The sequence below is a fragment of the Mytilus trossulus genome, chromosome 13 (assembly GCF_036588685.1).
Source record: "Mytilus trossulus isolate FHL-02 chromosome 13, PNRI_Mtr1.1.1.hap1, whole genome shotgun sequence".
NCBI classification, from domain to species: Eukaryota; Metazoa; Mollusca; class Bivalvia; order Mytilida; family Mytilidae; genus Mytilus; species Mytilus trossulus.
Genome location: NC_086385.1, coordinates 45803072 through 45827340, shown reverse-complemented (window position 1 = coordinate 45827340; position 24269 = coordinate 45803072). Strand labels below are relative to the sequence as shown.

The following is a 24269-nucleotide window of genomic DNA, read 5'->3' as shown; positions in this document are numbered from 1 at the left end:
AGCACGGTCCGATTTTATGTTTTATGATCAGAAGACAAAACAAAATAATCAAATTACAAATTTCGAAAATAGATAGAATCATAGAAACCACGATAAGAACTGCAATATATAAAAGTAGTTATAATCAAATAGAAAATGAATAACTATCTAAAATGAAAAAAAACATATGGTAATTTGTCAATAAATACCATAAATAGGTAAAATATTAATTACAGAACAAAAGAATTTCATATCCGAGACAGAGAGAATTAAATATTGTAAAGAGATAAAGAAACTAAAAAGAAAAGAGCAAAAAAAAAAAAGTTACAATGAATATAAAGAAAAATACAACACAAGCCGAATTAGAAGTCCGAAAAGTGCATTTGCTTGCGTATCTGTCAGTAGCAAATATGTCATACATATTCAAGACTTGGAAGTATCCATATCGATAAAAAATGATTACAATCAAAACGAACAAAGTATACTCGATTACCGACGTAAAACGTCAAATTTTGACGTTACCAATTGGGACGCAATATCGTGCGTAACGTCACTACGAGTCAGTTTGAGGTTTGAAAACTACTGAAATTTGTTTACGATTCAATATGTTGAATAAAAAAGGACATGCTGGCACTCTAATAGATGCAAACAAATTTGTTTAGTCATAATACTCAAATATTGATACCTTTTTCATTATACAATCAATCCTTACATGAAAATATATCTCATTTACTATGCACCTATATAGATTTACATAATAAAATGCTTAAATGGTCAGTTTTGGTTGTTGTGAACAAACAAATTTATAATATGAGTCAGTCTGAGGTATGAAAACTATTGAAATTTGTTTACAAATCAATATTTTGAGTAAAAAAAGGACATGCTGGCACTCTAAATTGATGCGAACAAAATATTATAGTCATAATATTCAAATATTATGTTACTTTTAATGTCTAATGCAATTTCGGAGTTAACCCACAATTAACGCGTCGTTTACATGAAGTGCACGCTAGTAAACGCCGCGTTAACTTTTTTTGGCCCGAAGCGCTCTAGGTGGAAGCAAATATTTGCCGTTCCCATAAATAAACGTATTATTAAATTGGCAAACTGAATAAGTGACATGCTTTAAGTTTTTACAATAACGTATTTAGATAGTTCATGGTGAATTTAAATTATAATTCAATTAAAATGTTTTATATGTTTTAAACAAAAATCTGCTTATAATACCACATTAAGCATCGTTTTTTAAAGTTTCCTTGTTGTGATGATTGTTTTGTTTTGGCAAGCGTGTATTTTCCCGTAAAGTGTCATATTCTTACGTTATCGTTCTATGACGTCGGGTATCTCATTCATAAAAAAAACATATGACGTGGGAGTACGACTGGACGAGCCTGACAATATATTCATATTTTACCACGGGTGTGTACTCCAAGCGTTTGAAGTACGCCATGTTAGAATATCAAAGATTTTTTTAAAGACTCCAAAAAGGGGTTTGAGAAATTTTTTGGTTATAGTCCAGACAATGAGGATTTCGAAGGAAAATTTACATACATGTGTGTTTATACAATTGAACAAAATTTTTCAAACAGCAAAACATTGAACAGAACATTTAACACTGATTCCACTAGTGAGTACATGTTATATATTCATATCTTGGTTATTTCAAAAAAAAATACCGGTTATTTCCCTTACTTCACAACAATGAAAACACGTTAATTCATTATAAGTAAAATGTATACATTGAGTTATTAATATTATACATCTTGTTTTAAATGTCATCAATTCTAATAATAAAGGATTGTGTAGGAAACACTTAAATGAGGATAAGTACTTGTTGTTTATGTTGTCACTTTGTAAACACTCAATATTTCCGCTTACAAACGTAATACAGTTTAAATTTATATTACACATTAGAACAATAAGTAAATACAGTTGTCGGATTTGTGTAGAGATATGATTTATGGCTATTTAAACGTAGTGACCAGTTTGTTGATTAGACTTTCGACAGGTAGGACAGTAACCTTAGTATGTAATGTAAAGGACTAAGATTGACAGAGAAGATTTTTAAAACTTTGATTTCTAATATATTTCTTTTTTATTCGAATGTTTCTATTTATTACATATCAAAGGTACCAGACTTAGAATTTTGCTACGCCAGACGCGCGTTCCGAGCATTTAGGACATACAATTCCAAAAAGGTAAAACATGAAACACCAAACCAAACACAAAACGTCACAGATAACTCATTGGATAATAGACGATATTAAGATCAAGGCCTCTATGACAAAATGCTTGGGTGAACACAAACAAAGAAAACAATATTAGATTTTATAAAACGACATTATCTTTCGATCAGTTTAATTGAAGTCTGGAGCTGGCATATCATTTAACTGCTAGTAGTCTGTTGTTATTTATATATTATTGTCATTTTGTTTATTTTCTTTGGTTACATCTTCTGACATCAGACTCGGACTTCTCTTGAACTGAATTTTAATGTGCGTATTGTTATGCGTTTACTTTTCTACATTGGTTAGAGGTATAGGGGGAGGGTTGAGATCTCACAAACATGTTAAACCCCGCCGCATTTTTGCGCCTGTCCCAAGTCAGGAGCCTCTGGCCTTTGTTAGTCTTGTATTATTTTAATTTTAGTTTCTTGTGTACAATTTGGAAAATAGTGTGTCGTTCATTATCACTGAAGTAGTATATATTTGTTTAGGGGCCAGCTGAAGAACGCCTCCGGGTGCAGGAATTTCTCGTTACATTGAAGACCTGTTGGTGACCTTCTGCTGTTGTTTTTTTTATTTGGTCGGGTTGTTGTCTCTTTGACACATTCCCCATTTCCATTCTCAATTTTATTATCTTGCCAATATAATTGCAAAATACTTTCATTCTTTGTAAAAACAAATCAGTGCTTTTATATGCGACTTTTATTTGTGACATCATAAACGTGTCGTATTAATTTTCACCCAAATAGGCATTTTCAAGCATATATATCGATCAAGAGATATGTTTGTAAGAGTTTCAATCCAAAATTATTTTTCATTTACAGCAATGTGAAATACACAATGTGACCGAATGAATTTGTTGGCAAGGTTTGTTCACATATCTAAATGTTAATAACATTATCTTAAATTAAGCTTATTTGATAGCTTTTATCCTGCTGTACTTATTGCATTTTTTAAGGAACGACATAAAAAATGTTGTACACACTAAATAAATCGCGTAAGTCAGTCTATGCCAATAAGATAGAAGTCATACGAGTCGACCAATTATATATATTAATATCTTAATTTACTTTGTGTACACATATATTGTTATCTATTGCAACTCAGTCAAAACAAAAAATGAAACTTTGATCCAACTTATTGCTTTTGAAGGTTGCTCTTTCAATATTACCAAGGCATCGGGAAGCCTAACCTCACCCAATTATCCAAACAAATACAGCAACAAAATGGATTGTGAATACGTCATCAGGAGTCCGACCAAACAACCAATAACAGTAACTTTTGACGATTTTGAGGTAGAGGAACATTCTGATTGCACACTTGATTATGTATCGGTAGGTAAATCATAGCTACAGCAAAGTATCATACGATTGATTAAGATCGTCACCATATACAATGTTGCATTGAATATGAAAACGTTTCAGGTATATATGGATCGTTTAGTCACTATGAAATACGTTGTCTATTCTGAGTGAGATAACAATCGGTAGATGAAGAATTTGTTATATATCTACATATCCATTTTACGTTAAAAATTGTCTATTTTCCAAAATTGCCTAGATATTCTGAAACTCTCATCCCAACAAATATCTTAATTGTTGTTATTATACGTTTATGTCAACGGGATCAAATGGCATCATATTATTGTTAATTGTAATTCACATGGTTTTAGTAAAAGAAAGTCGTGTGTCTATTTTAAAAACATGTGTAGCGGGAATTACAATACCGGTACAAGTGTATCTATTTACTAACTTTATATTTACTGTAAAGAGAAAACCGTCGATCAATATTTTTCACGGTTTGTCGACTTCAAATTAGTGCCTTTACTTATATAATCATGTTCTATCATAGTCCTATGAATCGAGTTCAAATCAAATATTAGCGTTAGTTTTATTTAAGGATATCAGTTTTACCGCGGGAAAGCAATAAAATTCTGCCGAAGGCATTTTAGTTTACAGTCAGTTTAAATATTCGATTTGGAGTGTTCTAAGGCATTTAAATATTTACGCTTATACAAATGTTTCCTGTGCAAAGTTACCTACAGAACTCGCCCAACGAAAATCTGGACGAGTTTATAACAAATAGATCCAAATGTTTATCACAATATGTGTTTCTTTAAATGCTTGTACAAGAAAAAAGTATTTGCAGGTAAAAGATGGAGACAACACATTGCTGGGAAAGTTTTGTGGCTACAAGATTCCACCTCCATTACTTGCATTGTCTGGTGTGGTTATTTTCAAATTTCATAGTGATTATTCTGTAAGAGAGAAAGGATTTCTAGCAGTTTATAATGACAGCCAAGGTAACATATTGTTGTAATACATATAGAAATAAAGAACTTTATTTTCAGATTTTTAAAAACTTTTCTTTATCCCCCTTTTCAATGATAGTAAATATTTGATCTTTCCCAAAGTGATTCACAAGAATGGCTTTAATATACTTTGACTATATGTAAAGAAAGTTGGAACTTACAAAGGCGAAAGTGCAGTCTAAATGAGACATACACATATCACTCTATATATGATGCAAACGACAGCAAATAAAACAATGTAGATCATGAGCTTAAGTCTGTAATTAATAAGTTGTACACTTTTTTGAAAATTTCAAATTTATGAAATGGCAAGAGTTAAATAATGTTGGGAAAATATGAACTTTTGTTGATATCTGACTTCGTGATTTGGAAAAGTCTATCCCATCTTATAGGATATTTTATTCGTTCAGCATCTACATTTGTGGTTTGCACGAAAATGTGAATAAAACGAATAATTATGAATCCACAGTACTAAGGCTTGTGATGTCAATCTGCACTAACTATTCATCCCTATACTTGTGACGTTATGAAAATTACACACGCACTTGTTAAAACCACACAATTTTTAAAAGTAAAGCCATCGATTTCCGTTGTGTATGTTTAATGTCAAAATATAGAACAAAAGATAGTTTCAAATAAAATCGTACAAATCATACTTTTTTTGTTACGTTTCTATTCTTTTCAATAAAAAAAATTTCTATTCAAAATAAAAATTTAGACAAAAATCTTATAAAGCAGTAGGCATAATTTTTTTTTTCTTTGATGTTGAATATCAATCGTATTGTAAATATACGAAACACTCTGCAGATGGATGACACAGGCCGGACAAGATCTACTTACCAGTTCAGGACAACTGATACCATCCTATTTTTGGCGGTGTTTGTGTTGCTAAATCTTCAGTTTTTTATATTATGGTTTCAATTATGTTGTCGTCAGTTTGTCATCGACCTCTGATTTAAAGATGCTTTTGATATCTTCCGCTTCTTTTGTAGAGTATTAGTCAGTCAGATTTATAATAACATGAACAACATTAAGGGTGCCACATCTGCAGCAGGATCTGCTTACCTTTTCGGAGCACCTGTGGTCATCCCCAGTTTTTTGTTAGATTCGTGTTGCTCAGTCTTAATTATTAAATGTTGTGTCTTGTGTGCTTTTGTTTGTCTGTTTGTAATTTTTTTAGACATGTCGTTGTCAGATTATTTTTTATCTATAAGTTTGAATGTTTCTTTGGTATCTTTCACCTTTCGTTTAGTAAGAAAGATGTTTTGCTACAAAATGTTTTACACAAAAATGTTATCCGTGTAAGTAATTTTGTTTTGACTTGGCCTTAACTAATATTCATCTTATAGAAAAAAAAATGTCATTGAGTTCAAATATACGGAACATTTAATACCTTAATTGGTAAAATTATAAAGTAAAGTTATGAAAGAAGTTAAACCTATAAGGGTCAAAAAGTGTTTGTTTTTTTTGGAGTTTATGGGGCCAACTAATATATCATATTACAAACTTCTTCCTTTGCATCTATAAAACATTGTCTTTCTACCTGTTTTGTTTTAGTATACGCAATAGTTTATATATACCATTAAAGAAAGATATAAGGAGTCATCTTTGTTAATGCAAATTCAGCTAAATGGTATTTTTTCATCCAAAAAAACTCGATTTAGCCTTGGGTGCAATTATGTCAAAAGTATCTCAAATTGCATATATCTTCCAGTTCAAATGGACAGTGTTAAGCAAGCATGTTCATAACAGTAAGGTAAAAAAAAACAATGTGTCAAAAGCATAACGCAGTTTCCAAACTTTACTAATGTATACAGTAGGAATCCAATAATGCTATGCCCTGACCTGAACACACAAGACGACAAGTTACAAAGATACATACATCAGCACATAACCTTTTTGTTGAAAGTTTAATAATATTTGTGTCCTATATTTTTCTTATAATTGAGTTAAATATATTTAACTTGCAATTTTGTTGACCGTTTTTGTGAATTTGATTTTGATTATTTTTTTGTTAACATTGTAGAGTGTGTGTATGTAAAAAAGGACAGTAGTGGCTCCATTCAATCCCCAAATTTTCCTGCAAATTATACACAAGAATTGGTATGCTTGTACTATATCGAAAGTGTAAACAGAATACCGATAAATATAACATTTACAAGCTTCGATTTAGAGTATTCGTCAAGTGGAACATGCAAAAATGACTATGTCATGGTATGTATATAATAGATGTGGTAAGATTGCTTCTCTTATCCACAAGAGATCAAATGACACAGACATTCTCAGCTATAGATCTAATAACAGCATTAAACAATGAGCAAAGCCCCTACCGCATAGTCAGCTACAAAAGTCCCCGAAATCCTTTATTATAGTTAAAATTAAGTAATGAATTAGGTCATAGGAGTCCTTCATCTGACTTGTCTTTATAAAAAAGGAGAGGAAATGGTTCATCAAATCTTGTCACAAAATCATTTAAAAAGGAGTAGAGCAACTATTCACATAGTGTGTTTAAGTTAACAAAAGTGCATAGCTCATGTTGTTTTTTTCAGCATATTTCATCAAGAGTTGTCTGAAGGTTATGGACTATTCGCATATGACATAAGATATTTTTCAATTGCAATGACTAAAATTCAAACCGCTTCATGTGACCTCAAACTGTTCAATAGACCTTGTTTGCATTTGTATGAACAACATGACGGATGCCACATGTGGAGCAGTATCTACTTATTCTTCAAAACACTTGAAATGGTCCCTGGGCGTTTTTCGTGTTGTGTTTTAAATGGTATAGTCAATTTACTTTGACTTATGATTTTAATATCTTTATGGTATTATTCAACACTTTTATTGACGAACGAAATTTATGAAAAGTTTACAAACCAGTGCTAGTAATGGATATATATATATATATATATAATATATAAACAACTCGTCTTCACATCAGCCCAACAATGTATATATCATCGTAAAGATTTTGCGCTTTTTCGACTTAACTACATTATAAATAATCTTTCTTGGAATTAAAGATATAAACAATGCCCAAGAGATGCTTACACGCTGCCACGAAGAAATGGTTTAATGTTTTTAATGTCAAATACAATAATGCTTTTATTACTATGGGATTTTTTTCTTCATTTCATGTTAGGTACATGATGGTTTAACACAATCCGCGAAACGACTAGGAACGTTCTGTGGCAAGCAGATACCGTTTATACCAGTAATACTCTCTGGATCTATGTTTCTAATATTTAAGTCAAACAATTTGGTCTCTGGGCAAGGTTTTACTGCAGAATATAAAGAAGAAGCTTTTTTAGGTAATGTAGAAATAAAACGGTATGAAAATCAACAAATAATAAAGTATATACATTTCTTATACAGAAGGAAATGTATGTCCTGCTCATACACATTGACCTTAAATCAAACAATATTTTTTAATCTATCAGGGGAATACATAACGCTTTGAAATGTTCGAAGGAATTGAAACATAAAATATCATTCAAATCAATAGGGCTTATGCTGTTTTTAGAAAGTTAAAAATACAACTAGCAGCATTTTTTTTAGCAAACAAGATCTCACTTCATCGTTCTAAGATTTTTAAACGCCTTATGTGCTTTGTCTCAATGCTTTTTGTATTTGTAACATTCATGAACTCATCGAAACTTTCAAAGAAGCGTATTGTCATGATCAAACTATATCATGTATAGAACAACATACTAGATTTTAATTAAAAATGGTCTGATTAATTGACATTTACCAGTGTTTTTTTTTCGATTGCTTTGTATGTTCAAGTCAGTTTCCAGGGAAAATTCATAAATTATCTTATGTAAGCAAACATTTAAATCGACCAAATGACTTTTAAATATTGACATTGACACCCTAAAGTTTTCGTTTTCAATTCTGTGTGCTAAATAAACATACAAATGTTAGATTCAGATCGACGTCAGATGTCTAATCGACGTCTGTTTCTTAAATCCACATTTAAATCGGACGTCTCAATATAATAACATTCCAAATCGACGTTCAATTTTATGTTCCTCTGATCGACGTCTTTGTTGTTGTTCTCAAATCGACGTCCAATTTATGGCTTCTCTAATCACCGGTCGTTTTTATTGCAGTGAAATCATATTTTCATTTAAGGTCATTAAAGGGATGGAAGAAACTAAAACTGAAAATGGTATTGAAAAATAGAAGACCAAATCAAAATACTCTTTTTAAAATTTTTCATAAGTGATTTTCTTATTTTCTTTTTATATTTGTACCAATAATAGAAATCAGTAATAATCTCTGCGAGCTACGTCGCAAAAAGACAGAACGATACAGATAGTATCAACAAAGATCAATTTAAATAAAATAATAATTCAATGTCCTTTATTGACATCGTGATGAGGGGAAACATACATCAAACAGATTTCGATTAGAGGTTTAAAAATATTGGACACGGGTTTGGGAACGCGGTGTTACATTTGGACGTCTATTTGAGGAAAGGGTATCGATCCGGTAGACCATCAATAAGATCACGTCGTGAAGACAGGGAACTACATTGCCTGGTAAGAAGAATTGGATATGCAACTGATCGTATTCTAAAAAGACAATGCTTATGTAAAAGCCGTTCAACATCCAGATCAGTGAACGACCTGTTGAAATCAACAGACTTGGGCCAACAAGAAGGATTAGGAATAGGCTCACGTGGCCGAATAGCTGTATTTTTTTAATGGAAACGCAAAGACTTTATTATGAAATTATCATTCTTGTTGCATTTTCACGCTTAATGTCGTCCGTATTTCATGTCACTTATCACTTGTCTTTCTAAAACAAACGTAAGGTGATTTTTTCTAGATGTATATAAAGTTAAATTGCACAGACATTTAAAAAAAAGCATTTCAAAATACTAAATCGCCATAGGACAAAGAACCAATCCGTTTAAGTTCTTATACGAAATCGTTATATGAGGTTTATATATAAAAAAACATATATATACGGAACAAACACAAAGTATACAGTTACGAAAAGGAAAGCAAAATCATAAATATATAAATGCAGCACACTGAAAATATATAAGTGTAATCTACCCGTGTCAATCCCGCAACTTATAAAATATTGATTGAAGTAGGTCAAAATTTTACACATTATCCTTGATGCCAATTAATTTTTCGAATATCATTCACAGTGACATTTAAACCATAAATGTTCCAAAATCTTGAATTAATCAGTTTTTTTCATAGATTGCAGTGGATATCTGAATGTAGTATCTGGACGAATTCAATCACCAAATTATCCGGAGAGTTATAGCAAAAATACAGATTGTGAATATAGAATAGTCAGTCCATATAAAGAATCATCGATCAACTTAACATTTACCAATTTCGAGTTAGAAGAGAAAGAAGACTGTGTTTACGATTTTGTGGAGGCAAGTATCCAATACTTTCATAAATTTCAGCAGTGTGTAATACGTACAGATTTGTTCATTTTGTTCACCAATTTAGATTGTTGCTGAGTTTAAAAAAAGCAATAGAAAAGCGTGAACTTGAAGTGGAATAATACCATATTGGTTTGATAAACCGTACCCACTTTTCACCTATTGCTTTCATAATACATGTAATATTTCGAAATATTATTAAGTCGTATTATTTAACAAATTTGATTCGTTTAGGCATAGTCACATTTTAAACTATATTTTCGAAGGTAGAGAGAAAACGGCGTATAGAAAAAAGCATATTGACTGGCAAAATGCATATCGCACGGTTATTTTTAGAATATCTAAAAACCGATATACTTTGTGACGTCATGTAATGAATTTCAGGATATTGTTTAACGTTTTGAAACACATGATATCTGTGATCAATAATTTGACGGAAAAAATCTTCAAATACATAAGATGTCCAAAAAAAAGTAAATTAAATAACAACTAATATGTTGTTATTGTCAAGGAGACAAATTGATGTAATATTTATAAAATTCCAACAAACCTAAATGACGATTTTGATACAAATATGGTCGGAAATTAATAAAATAACAAATATAGCCTTTGTATGAGGTCAATACAGGATATATCGACACAAAGAAGTATATCGACCTCGGACTTCGTCCTCAGTCAATATACTTCTTTCAGGTCAATATATCCTTGTATCGACCTCATACAAAGGCTATATTTGTATAATATCATCTAGTATCCCGTGTCAACGTCAATATGATGGAAAAAAAACATTATAGTGTCTGAACGATATTAGTGGACATAAAACTACTTTTTTATAATCAGAACCCAGACACTATTATTAAATTACATCAAAACTCGGTGTTAAATGTAACCATGTGCAACTATCATTTGTCTTTCTTTAATTTTTTAATGCAAGTGAAGATTTGTTTTCACTGACCTTCTAGTGATATTTTCAATATTATTTTAGCTATCGCATGTTATACATCGTAATATCAAATGCTGTTTACGTATCCAATTGCAACTTATTTTGACAGCCTGATTTTATGTTGTGATTTTGCTTTTGTGTTCTAATCAGATGAGGATGAGCGCCCTCGAAGGTGTTTAACTTTATAATATTATTTATGTACCTTTTAGTAATATTTCTTTTCGTAGATTGTTTTGTTATAATTTAGGCCTTGAGTTTTCGTTTTTGAGATATTAAAATCTTTCATGTCGAGTCCCTGTATGGCCAAATTGACAGAATGGATTTTACCCCGTGCTGCAATTCGTTCGATAGCTTATAACTGCCTACATTGACCTCATTTGACCTATCATGGATAGTTGTCTTAATGGCAGTCACACTGCATCTCTTTATACTTATAATCAAATATATATTAATCACAATAATGTCATGCAAGAATACAAGAGACATGCGTGAGATTATAATACATATTTTTTTTAAATTTCAGATCTATGACTTAGATAAACGTATTGGAAGATTTTGCGGAACTCAAAAGCCGGTTTTGACATTTACACTCTCCAGTAGTATTCGAGTTGTTTTTCATTCTGACTCCGCAAGAAATTTCAAAGGATTCTATGCCACCTTTACACAAATAACAGGTTGTAACAGTTTTCTTGTCTCATATTTCAGTTTTTAAAGTATTCTTTTATTCTAAAAGTTTGGTGATCAGGGCTCTAAATTGATCAGCATAAGATAAATTAACTATGTACTGAATCTCCAAACTACAATTACTATTCAAACTTTGAACTGTTAAGTGAAATTTAAACACTAGATTGTGGCTGGCTCAACAGACAACAGCTTCTCAATTTCAACAGAAAATTTAGAGCAACAACTCATTCATTAGAGCGATTCGCGGTTTGGGGTGAATGTCAAATGCCGAATAAAACCCAAATTTAGTATCAAAAAGCAAAATAGAAAGGCCGTGATTTTCAGTTGAAATAAAGGTCTGTAAACATACATAAGGATTAATTGATGATTGATAAGCAGAACACTAAATCAGAACAATACATTTGCATTAAAATAGCCGTTTGTATGTGTTATGTTTATTCCTAAAATATCATGAATATAGTCGCTACCTCTGAATATAAAATAGATATTTAGGTAAATTTAGTGAGACAAAAATCAAAAACAACAATTAAAAGAAATCAGAGTTGCATCATTGCCAAGACGACAGCATACTCGTTAACCAGGGCCTGTTTGTCTAGAATCATGCTTTACAAATCTGTTGCTGCAATGTTGACACAGTCATATATAATTACTTAATTCTACGTCATTTGCCTTTCTATTTTATGTTGTGATAAACTTAAACCAGGCACTAGATCAATTGATTCATTTGAATGTAAGACATTCATAATGTTTATTACGTAAAAAAATTATTAATCAAGTTCCCTCCCTATTTTCTTTATCATTTAGACTATCAAACCACGGAAGAACTGCCATCAACATTATCGTTATCCACGATGTCGAACACCACTTTTAAACCATCTTTGAATTCAGCTTCAGACAACACAGGTAAAATGGTGTGATCTATTCTTTAAAATGTACGATTACTTCAATATACCATGACATTCATTCCCGTCAGTCAACACACATGTGCACACACATTTCATTTGATATTAGAATAATGTGCACGAATACGCTATAGATTATCAGATGGTGGTGTTTTTTCGTCCGTCGTTTCTGTACAATTTTCTGTATTAAGTTTAAACGCATTGATACTTATCTTATGAATAAGACACCTTATAAATAAAGGCAACACTAGTATACAAGTATTTAAAAGTCATGATTCGACAGAGAGAAAACAAACACGGGTTACTAACTAACACCAGGAGAAACACATCAACTATGATGGGGAAACAAAGGAACAACGGGAACACTGAAGTGCAACAAAACCCCAAAAGCAACATATATAAAACTATTTGATTTCAACTGCTATATTCCTGACTTGTTTCATGACATTTTAAGAAAATATGACACATTATATTACTTGTTATTATCTAAAATGATGGGTAGTTTCTGATACACTTTCATTTATGGAGTCATGTAGTATGCAAGTTCTTGAAATGCAGAGATACTTGTATTGCATTTAAAGCTCCGACGGCATAACTATGTGATAATGGTCGCAAAGTAAGTTTACTAGAATCGCATCAGCGGATCCAGTAAAAAGACTGTCAAATCACAAGTTGATGCCTGTGGTGCTTAAATAACATTTTTGTCATTTTCATTTAAATGCAACTGACAGAAAACAACGTCAAATCATACATTTAGAATATATCATACGGCATCTGCGCTAGCGTAAATTGATGCTATTCAAATTGGTGACGTTATCAAATCAAAACAATCGTTACAAATGGTGTTGCATTTGAAATAACAAAGACCAAATACTAAAATGCCAAAGGTTAAATGTTAGGTTTTTTTTCAAATTTGGAGATGTATCCTGTTGCTTAAATTGATTGAACTGATCTTGAGTGTATCTATACGTAATCTTGAGTGAGTCTTTTAATGGATCATTAGAAATCAAGTTATTTTCTTTCAAAATAGAATGCTTACATTTAAGACTGAAACATTTGTTCATTATATTGGGAAAAAAATAGAAATACAATAGGTTGAATATGTTTATATTTTAATGTTAGTAGTTTTTTTTAATTATATAAAAAGTATCTTCCAGTCTGCAATAGGATATAATTAAAGCCAATGATGTCAATATAATTTGAAAGGTATCAGGGATACATTAGGTAGCACTGAATATTTGCCCGTTTTAACTTGAACATTATTGATGTTGACTTTCATTTACTAAATCAAATATAAGGGGTCGTTTCAATAGGGAACAATCATAAAAGACATTAGAAACATATGTTATTAAATAAGAAGAATATGAATATTGAAACTCTTACATTTGTTTGCAACCGTTACGAAATATATTTTGTGTTTCATTTCAGCAGTTATTGGAGTTGCTACTGGCGTATTAACTGGAGTCATAGTTGTTATCATTATTGTATTCGTCATGGTAGATCGAAGGAGGAGAAAAGAGAAAAATCAACTACAAAGGTTTGGTATATACCCATATTCATTTGAATAATCTAAAACGAAAATAAAAAGATATATTGTCTGTCTTGTGATTACAGAAAAGAGAGATATGATAAGGAATAGAAAATTATTTCATGCTTAAATATAAAGACTAAATATAAATTGACCAAAAGGAAATAGATAATATATTATTAGAAGAAAAACACCATCCAGACCCTCATGAATTTAAAAGATTTTAACACTGAAATTCAACATGTTTTTTTTCATTAAATTACAAAACAAAATAATGAGCATATTCTTATATTATTCTGTATCGGAAGAGCTTAGTTAGATCTAAAATAACAAACCTAAAGAATGTTTTGTGAAATCACTTGAAAGAAATGATCATAAGAGTACATGAAGTAAATACAAGAATTTTATAGAATGTTTTGTGAAATCACTTGAAAGAAATGATCATAAGAATACATGAAAAACATACAAGATTTTTTTTGTCATAAATTGAAAATATTGTGAAAAATTGTTTTTATAGATGAGTGCATTCATATAATATTTACAAATGTAACGACTTTTGAGCGAACTTTTGAATGAATTGATTTGGTTTACAGTAAATACAAAGTAAAATCACAAAAATAATTTAAATACGAGGAAAATTCAAAACGGAAAGTCAAAGTATTCAAAAGGGAAAAAATCAAAAGCTCAAACGTGTCAAACGAATTTTAAACAACTGTCATGTTCTCGTCTTGAAACAGCCTTTTTTGCATATGTAAACCTGGTTTTATAGCTAGCCAAACCTTTCACTTGATGATCGAATGAAATTTCATTATATTGACAACGGTGTTCGAACAAAACAAAGAGAAATAATTGGTAAAAATGTCAAAAATAGGGCTACAGCAGTCAACACAATGACGGGATGCATGAAAACAGAGCCACGTCATATAAGTCAAAGAAATACAAAAGGGCATATAGACAAAGCATATTAGCAAAACTGAAATATAACAATACACAAATTATTAGTCTAAGAACAATGACACAATGACAGCATGTGAGCATAAAAATTACGTTTCTTGCACTTTGTGATAGATCATAAGAAATGTTAGATCAATTTTCGTTCATTTATTTATATTGGTCATAGGCAGTCGTGCCATATGTTCTTTCTTTGAGAAATTTTAGCACACATATATAAGAGATCTCTTTACTTTAGAATTCTTTTTATTCTTTTAATTTTTTTCAGAAAAGGTTCCGAAAAGCAACCATTTGATAGTTCGGATCATGATCACTTCACCATGGACAATATTGATCACGACAGTACTTCAGACTCTAATGGGCGCAGGATGTCGAATGACAAATTTTATTTTGGAACAGAAATACATGTATATGCCAACGACACTGAATTAGTTAAAGAAGTAATTGCAAATGATGACGCTTACAATGAATATTCATATTCAAACCTTTTAACCGCCGATACATCGAATAATAAATATCTTGCTGATAATTCTAATTATTATCTATCGGAAAATTACAACGAAGTGAATAAAAATCTCAAAACATGTGAAAATGAACAATGTGAAGGAGAAACGAATGGCAGCGAGTACACTGATATTGGGGAGGCTTATACCATTTTGAATATAAACCCACGGAAAATTAACGACACAGAAAACTTTGATCGAACCATACAAGATGTGTACGACAAAACAACACATATTAGGAATACAAGTTACTCTGGTTTAGGTCTATATGATCATTCTGCAAATAATTAATTACACAATAAATGTTAAAGTTTCGAAATAGTTTAAATTATATCTATTTTGTTTTCCTATTATTGTTTTTTTTTTAATTTGTTTTCTCTTAACCAATTGATGACTTTTGAACAGTGGTATACTACTATTTATTTGTGCTCTTTCAAGGATATATGGTTGTGTAGCAGCGTGTTGTTTTTTTAAACTTAGATTTGTAACCTTTTTTAAGATTTCATAGTTAAGAAAAAAGTGTACCTTTCTTTTTCATTAAATTCGTGGTTCTCCTGTACCAGCGAGAAGTAGTTATCTCTTTTTAGAATATGAGCTTGGTGTATGAAAACAAGTTCCGAATGGAATATCATATATTGTGGATTCATTAATAACGTTGGTTATCATGGGTACAGGAGAACCACGAATTTAAATGGTTCACGGATCACATTAATTTCCCAAAGGAATTTATGCAGACTTTTTTTAACAGTGAAACCTTCTTCGCAGGAGATACAAAGCCACCAACTTCCCGATTTCACGTTTTCGCCCTATAGAATATGAAGGGCGAAAACGCATCAACGTGAAAACTCGAAATAGCCTTAACCTGCCACCATAGTTTATAGCAAAAATTCGAGACAATCTGACAATCAATTATTATAATTATCGATAGTAAACTCCTTGAGGCATTGGTATGATTATTTATGTTATCTTTTACGCATACACATTTTTAAGCCTACACAAAAGTGCAGTAAAGTGCAACTAGTGTTTCTGTTAAGGTCTTTGTGTCGTTTTATTGTAGACGCTGTGCAATGAAGATGTCATCTTGAAATTTTGAAAAAAACATTTGAAAAAAAATATTAATCTCTTAAAAAAAATCACCCAAACTTATTCAAACCCCCCTGCCCCCACGAAGCAATAACCCCAAAATTACATCCCAGCCTTCCCTTTGTTATATGGAACATTATGGTACTATTTCCGAGAGATCCATACACTTACACACAAGTAATTGTCTGGACACTGGAAAAATGTTAGATTTTGGCCCTTAATTCCTAAACTGTTGGTACCCTAACCCCTAAAATTAATCCCATACGTATACTTATGGTATTAAACATTGTGATACAATTTCAGAGCAATCGAAATATTTATAAACAAGTTATTATTCTGAAACTAGACAAATAAAATTGAGAATGGAAATGGGGAATATGTCAAAGAGACAACAGCCGAAGGCCATCAGCAGGTCTTCAATGCAGCGAGAAATCCCGCACCCGGAAAAGTACTTCAGCTTGCCCCTAAATGCTTGTTCTGGATCCCTTTTTCTTTAACGGTTGATACTATCATCCCCAATAGGAATCCTTACCTTCCTTTTGTGGTATTGAACTTTCTGAAAAATTTGTCAAGAAACCAATGTGTCGTCGTCCGGCGACGACGACGGCATCATACCATTATACGATCCAAAATCATGTTTTTGATGTCGTATAAAAATCATTGATGAAAGATTTTATCAAATAATTGCAGATAAGCGCTACTACAGGCTCTTGTTTTTATTGCTTTTTCTTATTAACATAAAGTTTGCTCATGGTTGCCAAATGACTATCATCCCTTATAAACAAACTTAAAGATGGCATTCCGGGAAATTTGGTTTCTCCTCTCTGTGCTTGTGATGTAGGACTTCAGTCCACTAGAGTTTAAAATGAAGAAAAGCAGTAAAATCGTGGTTCCTTTGCTCTTTAGCTCACCTGGCCTAAAAGGCCAAGTGAGCTTTTCTCAACACTTAGCGTCCGTCGTCGTTAACTTTTACAAAAATCTTCTACTCTGAAACTACTGAGCCAACTTTAACCAAACTTTGCCACAATCATCATTGGGGTATCTTGTTTAAAAACTATTTGGTGTGACCCGGCCAACTAACCAAGATGGCCGCCATGGCTAAAAATAGAACATAGGGGTAAAATGTAGATTTTGGCTTATAACTCTGAAACCGAAGCATTTAGAGCAAATCTGACAGTAAATAGATTATCAAGCCAAGATCTAGCTGCCCTGAAATATTCAGACAAATTGGACAATCGGTTGTTGGGTTGCTGTCCCTGTATTGGAAATTTTAAGGAAATTTTGCAGTTTTTGGTTAATATGTTGAATATAATAATAGCTACAGATAAACTGTAAACAGCAATAATGATCAGCAAAGTAAGATCTACAAATAAAACAACATGACCAAAGTAGTCAGTTGACCCCTTAAGGATTTATTGCCCTTCATAGTAATTTTTTTCCAATCTTTCGTAAATTTGAGTAATATTTTACAAAACTCTTATCTGAAACTACTGGGCCAAATTATACCATACTTTGCCACAATCATCATTTGGGTATCTAGTTTAAAAAAATGTGTGGCTTGACCTGTCCAATCAACCAAGATGGCCGCCATGGCTGAAAATAGAACATAGGGAATAAAATATAGATTTTGGCTTATAACTCTGAAAGCGAAGCATTTAGAGCAAATCTGACAAGGGGTAAAACTGTTAATCAAGTTAAAATCTATCTGACCTTAGATTTTCAGACGAATTGGACAATCGGCTGTTGGGTTGCTGCCCCTGATTTGGTAATTTTTGGGGAACTTTTGTCGTTTTTGGTTATTATCTTGAATTTTATTGTAGATAGAAATGAACTGAAAACATCAATAATGTTCAGCAAAGTTAGATCTACAAATAAATCAACATGACAAAATGTTCAGTTGACCCCTTAAGAAGTTATAGCCCTTTACAGTCAATTTTTAACGATTTTCTTAAATTTTGTTAATTTTTGTAAATTTTTAACAAAATATTTTCCTCTGTAACAAATGGGCCAAGTTCATTAAAGATAAAGATAATTGTAAGTAGCAAGAATGTTCAGTAAAGTAAGATCTACAAACACATCACCATCACCAAAACACAATTTTGTCATTAATCCATCTGTGTCTTTTGTTGAATATGCAATTAGACCAAGGTGAGCGACACAGGCTCTTAAGAGCCTCTAGTTTTATATGTTGGTATAATGATTTTTGTTCATATGGTGCCTTATGATATGCTTTAGATTCTTAAAGAAGCCAAACTACCCATATGCAAACTGTTTTGATTTATTAATACTTCATTCCTGTCATATAATGTTGTCTTTTTAAGCGGTATATTTAACATTGCCATAAAGCACAAGGTTTAGTTGAACCACAAAGCCAGGTTCAACCAAATGATTTTTGTTAAAAATGTTCTGTAATAAGTCAGAAAGATGGTAGCTGTTATCTGATTGTTCGTTTCTATGTATGTTGTATTGTCGTCTGTTTTTTGTTGAGCTTCATTGGTTCTGTTGTTTCGGTGTTTTCCTTTTATAGTTGAGGTGTTTCCCTCGGTGTTAAGTTTGTAACCCAGATTTGTATTTTTTCAAGGGATTGATGCCTTTTGAACAGAGGTATACTACTTGTACCTTTATTTGACTGTTGATATTCATTAGAAACTTTAGCTCCTCATATAAACACTATGTGTTGAACTTGAGGTGAGGTGAAAGGAACAAAATACTTGACAATTTGTAAGAGATACAAAATCACTAAGGTGCAACAAGGTTTACATCATTTGATAAATTAAACTAATCAAATGATTCATAAACAGTAAGGTTAAAAGAATTGTATGTAGATTCTAAATTGCAAATAGAACACTTCAACAGGCTTTTGGTCTTCTAGTTTGAATTTTTCTTAATTGCCTTGCTGAGAACTTTTATAACATACCATATGGTATGGGTTTAAGTTATTACATTCTAATTTCGTGGTCTCTGATGTTCACATGTTTCATTTGCAATCATACCAGATCTCCTCATCTTTATTTAATATAGGTTTGCCCATGATTTAAACAGTTCAATTTGTACATAAAATAAATGTTCCTATTTCAAGACACCATGACAAACTTGTTCTTATTTCCAAAAACTCTGAAAAAAATGTCTACACAATTATATTAAGATGTATTTATAAGAACACACAAGGAATGCAATTCTGTAACACGTAATGATTTTTATTTGAGTACATTTATAAAATATTTCTGATACACGTGACAAGATAAAAAAAATCAATAAAATACAGTTATCAAATGCAATGAATATTGTATTACAAAACATTAAATCTTCTACCACAACATTTATCAAGACACACCGCATGTAAATTAAAAACTAGTACTTTTCAAATATATGTTATGATGTTTTCTGCAATTTGATCAGTGGGTCGTGAAAAGAAAGTGGATGGGATATAACTATAATAACAATAAAAGCTACAAAACAAGAGGATCTCAAGAGCCTGAATAGCTCACCTGAAATATTTTGCTTAAATCTTTCATCAATGATAATTTTTGCTTTACAATGTAAATCAAAGGGTGGCTTAACAATTCCAATTAAATGTTCTTTGATCCTGTCATATTTTCTTAGTTCCGGTGAGCTTTAAACCAGGATATGGGACAAATAACATAATGAGTTACAAAAGAAGGTAAACAAATACCAAATAAGTAATCAAATACAATATTTAATAAAAACTAAAGAAAACAATAATAAACATAACAGATTTCAACAAGCAAAATTCATACAGTAAATCTAGAAAAGCAACTTGGACGAAACAACTTTAAAATATAATATACAATGTATATGTAGATACAAAAATGGTGATCTTTAATGACGAGAAAGTAAGTTTTATATTAGAGCAATAATGATTATAACATAATATAAACATAGCATAACGGAATGCATTTCGTTTCATCACTTCAAACACCATTTACCCACATCAAATGCAAGACATATCTATTTGATCTGAGTTGTTACTGCTAAATGTTCCCAGAACTGCTTCTATGATTAACTTTTGAAGGCTTGACTTCCATAATCTCCCCTTTTCAAAAAATGAAATAAAACAACCCCAGAAAAAAACACAAAAGGAACATGTGATCATAATTTTCTATGTTTAAGACCCTATATTCAGTTAGGCAGTCGGTAATTAATTGGTCTGTGAATTGCATATGTGTATGTCATGCATTAGAACATACTATATGCAACTATTCCAGTAATAAATACGTCTGATAACTCTGTAGGTGACTGGTTTAATTAGGATTATGTAAAAAGTACTAGTTATCCGTGTGATGATTTAAAAAAAAAATATAGATATATCATCTGAGTTACCATTCCATTCGAGGTTTTCTTTTGTTAATATAAAATGTTATCATAAAATGATTTCATAAACAATCGTACAATTAATAATAATATATATAGGTCTTGTCAAAACATCCTGATTAGGCCACGTTGCATGTTTGTTTTCTTTGATCACGTTGATGACTGACTTAGTATCTACAAAATCTACCTATATCTTTGATTATCATACAAGTTACAATATCGTGTCATATTTAAGGTGGCTCGGGTGTCTTCCTCCATCTTGGATTTTAAATAAGCAGATATCTTTGGTCTATATATTTGATGAAATGTGCAAATTTTGAGAGTTGTATGTAAATTATGTAAAAGACTTTTGATATAAATATAGAAAATTGTGTGTTTTAACATAACTTCAGTTGTAATTTTGTAAAAACGCCTTATTTGTGTTTGATTAGATTTTTTCAAACTTTGCCAAATAAGGGGAGATAACTCCGATAAAGTAAATTTTACAATAGAAAGTGTTATGAATTTACCTATTTTGATATGTAGCAAGAAAACAAGTTCGGTGACCCCATTTTTTCTTTTGTTTATTTGAAAGCATGTTATAAGAGCAATATTCTCACATTTTATCTTAAAGTTCTTATAGTATGTTTTCGTTTTATCACACAAAATTTAATTTTCCATGAATAATCTATACAAAATCTGACAATTTTGCGCAACCTGTAGCGTGAAAAAAAGTCCGGTGACCCATACTTTTTAATACAGTTTTGAAAAAAGCATGATAAAAGCTTTATCTTGACAAGTTATCAAAAAATTCTGTCAGTTTTAATTAAGACGCCCCAGCCACCTTAATTGCAATATAAACAGTTAAATTATATTGAATTACTTGCATGGGCCAAATAAGTGTCGAACATCGTCTACATTTGAAAATTTAATGGTAGCCATTTTGTTTTATGTTACTTCGAAATTTTATCAAAACAAATAGCATGTACCCACTTTAACAGAGAGAAACAATGTTTAATTGTATGCTGCTTTAACCTAAGATAATTATTGAAAAGACATGCATTTAACATTTTGTTCGATTTTCATCGTACAAATCTTAAAAAATATATATTCACATGTCGGCCCAAGCAATCAATGTTAATTGCATGGTTCATGCATATAAATCATTCTTCATTTTTTGTGTGAAACACTGTTTCGAATAAATATATAAAAGAACATGCGAAAAACAAATTTCTTAAATACAAGAAGACACACTCCGATTAATATTTGATATAATGCTTTTTGATTTATAACTAAATTTACATCGGCATGCTGTGTCTTTGTAAACTTCCAACAGTGGCCGCCATTTTGAAAATATTGCAAACGAATGCCAAAATATAAACTTTTCAATCAAATTTTGAAGCAAACAATTTGATTCCTAAACTGTTATGGTTTTCGATTTCGTTTGTATGAATATGTTGTCCATGTTTTTTTTGGGGTTGGGAGGATATAAGTAACAATTAACAAGTATGGAAAAGTGATACTACAAAAAAGTCCAATTGCAATTTTATCGAGTTTTAACTAAGAAGTCAACCGAGGCTTTGTGGTTATGTTACCTCAATTTTCAAACTTATTTCGAAGCACGAAATCTGAACTGCAACTTAAAACATTTTTATTTGTAAACAATTGTAGTCTGTAAAACATGGGGTTGGGGGGTAAAATACACAATATAACAAAAAAGTAATGACTGATTATTATATGTACCCCGTTGACCTTCATTGATAATCAATCGGCCATTAATGATATACAACATAAGTGTAAAAGTCATGTGATGACCGATATAGTTGGATATGGAGTCAAAGTGCAAATGTAACAACTTTCCTTTATAATACTGCTATAAATCAATATTAAATGTTCAACAATAACTATAAGCAACAATTAGATTAACAATAAAGATAAGATTTCTAAAACATAGGCAAGAGACATGCACATATCAAGTATTTTCCAGTATCTAAATACATAAATAATTTGACTAGTTTTTGGTAAAATATGATAATGAACAGACTTACAAATAACTTAAAATATTATATTATATAAGGTATAACTTATTGTTGTAGATTTTTTGAACCATTTCGGTAAAAGATCACATTAAATGGTAAAAAGGACTAAATATCACATAAAGCTTTCCATAAACACTACATATCACCATCATTACAAAAATGATTTCTGGCATGTCAATTCATTTACCAATGGTTTACTCCCAGTGTCATATGGTATTTTGAACCCCATGCTAAATACCGCTATGGTAAATTACCCCCCCCCCCCCCCCTGTACGGAAAATTGAACCCCAATGGTAAATTGAACCCCCCCTTTTTTTTTTTAATCCTAGATGATTATTAGAACATTTTACCTTATTCTAAAGCTTATCATAGATTAAAAAATCATGCATACAAGAAGGGGAGGTACAGTTTCCATGCTTAATTAAAAGAAATATCTTTGCTTGGTATAAGTGCTCTGAAGTCTTGTCTTGTCTTGAAAAAATGTCATTCAAAATACTTATTGACACATTATAACTAGACCATATGTAGCTGGAATGCTTTAATTATTTGTAATTATAACATATGTATATATATAAGGGTAGTTCTGATTTTCCATGGTAAAAAAGGGGGAGGGGGTCAAAATATGGCAAAGTAAAATGTTCAAAATATCTTTTCCAGCAAGTTTAATACGTACAAACTACTTATTGATGTATTCTTACTACATAAAAGAGTTCGAATTGCCAGAATTTCTGAAATTAAAGGTCTAGAGTAGGGGGTTCAATATACCGCAGGGAGTCAAAATGCCATGGCTAAGTAAAATTTTCAAAATATCTTATCCAGGAAGTTTAATACATACAAACTACTTATTGGTGTTTTTTAACTACACAAAAGAGTTCGAATTGACAGAATTTCTGAAATTAAAGGTCTATTGTAGGGGGTTCAATATACCTACCGCAAAGGGGGGGGGGGGTCAAAATACCATGACAAAGTAAAATTTTCAAAACATCTTTTCCAGCTAGTTAAATACATACAAACTACTTATTGGTGTTTTCTAACTACATTAAAGAGTTCGAACTGCCTGAATTTCTGAAATTAATTGTCTAGAGTAGGGGGTTCAATATACCGCAGGGAGTCAAAATACCATGGCTAAGTAAAATTTCCAAAATATCTTTTCCAGCAAGTTTAATACATACAAACTACTTCAATATTGGTGTATTCTAACTACATAAAAGAGTTTGAATTGCCAGAATTTTTGAAAATAAAGGACTAGAGTAGGGGGTTCAATATACCACAGGGGGTCAAAATAGCACGAGAAAGTAAAATTTTCAAAACATCTTATCCAGGAAGTTTGATAAATACAAACTACTTTTTGGTGTTTTCTAATTACATAACAGAGTTAGAATTGCCAGATCTTTTTA

At 31.2% G+C, this 24269-nt stretch overlaps 1 protein-coding gene across 1 annotated transcript; it reads left to right on the top strand.

The window, feature by feature from the left end:
• The first annotated feature begins 1881 nt into the window (after positions 1–1881).
• Positions 1882–9845, top strand: LOC134694637 (neuropilin-2-like). The gene is made up of 5 exons (XM_063555676.1): positions 1882–1987; positions 3357–3538; positions 4353–4506; positions 6542–6729; positions 9735–9845. The coding sequence occupies exons 1-5, from the start codon at positions 1933–1935 to the stop codon at positions 9750–9752; spliced, it is 597 nt and encodes a 198-aa protein (XP_063411746.1). The 5' UTR covers positions 1882–1932; the 3' UTR covers positions 9753–9845.
• The last annotated feature ends 14424 nt before the right edge of the window (positions 9846–24269 follow it).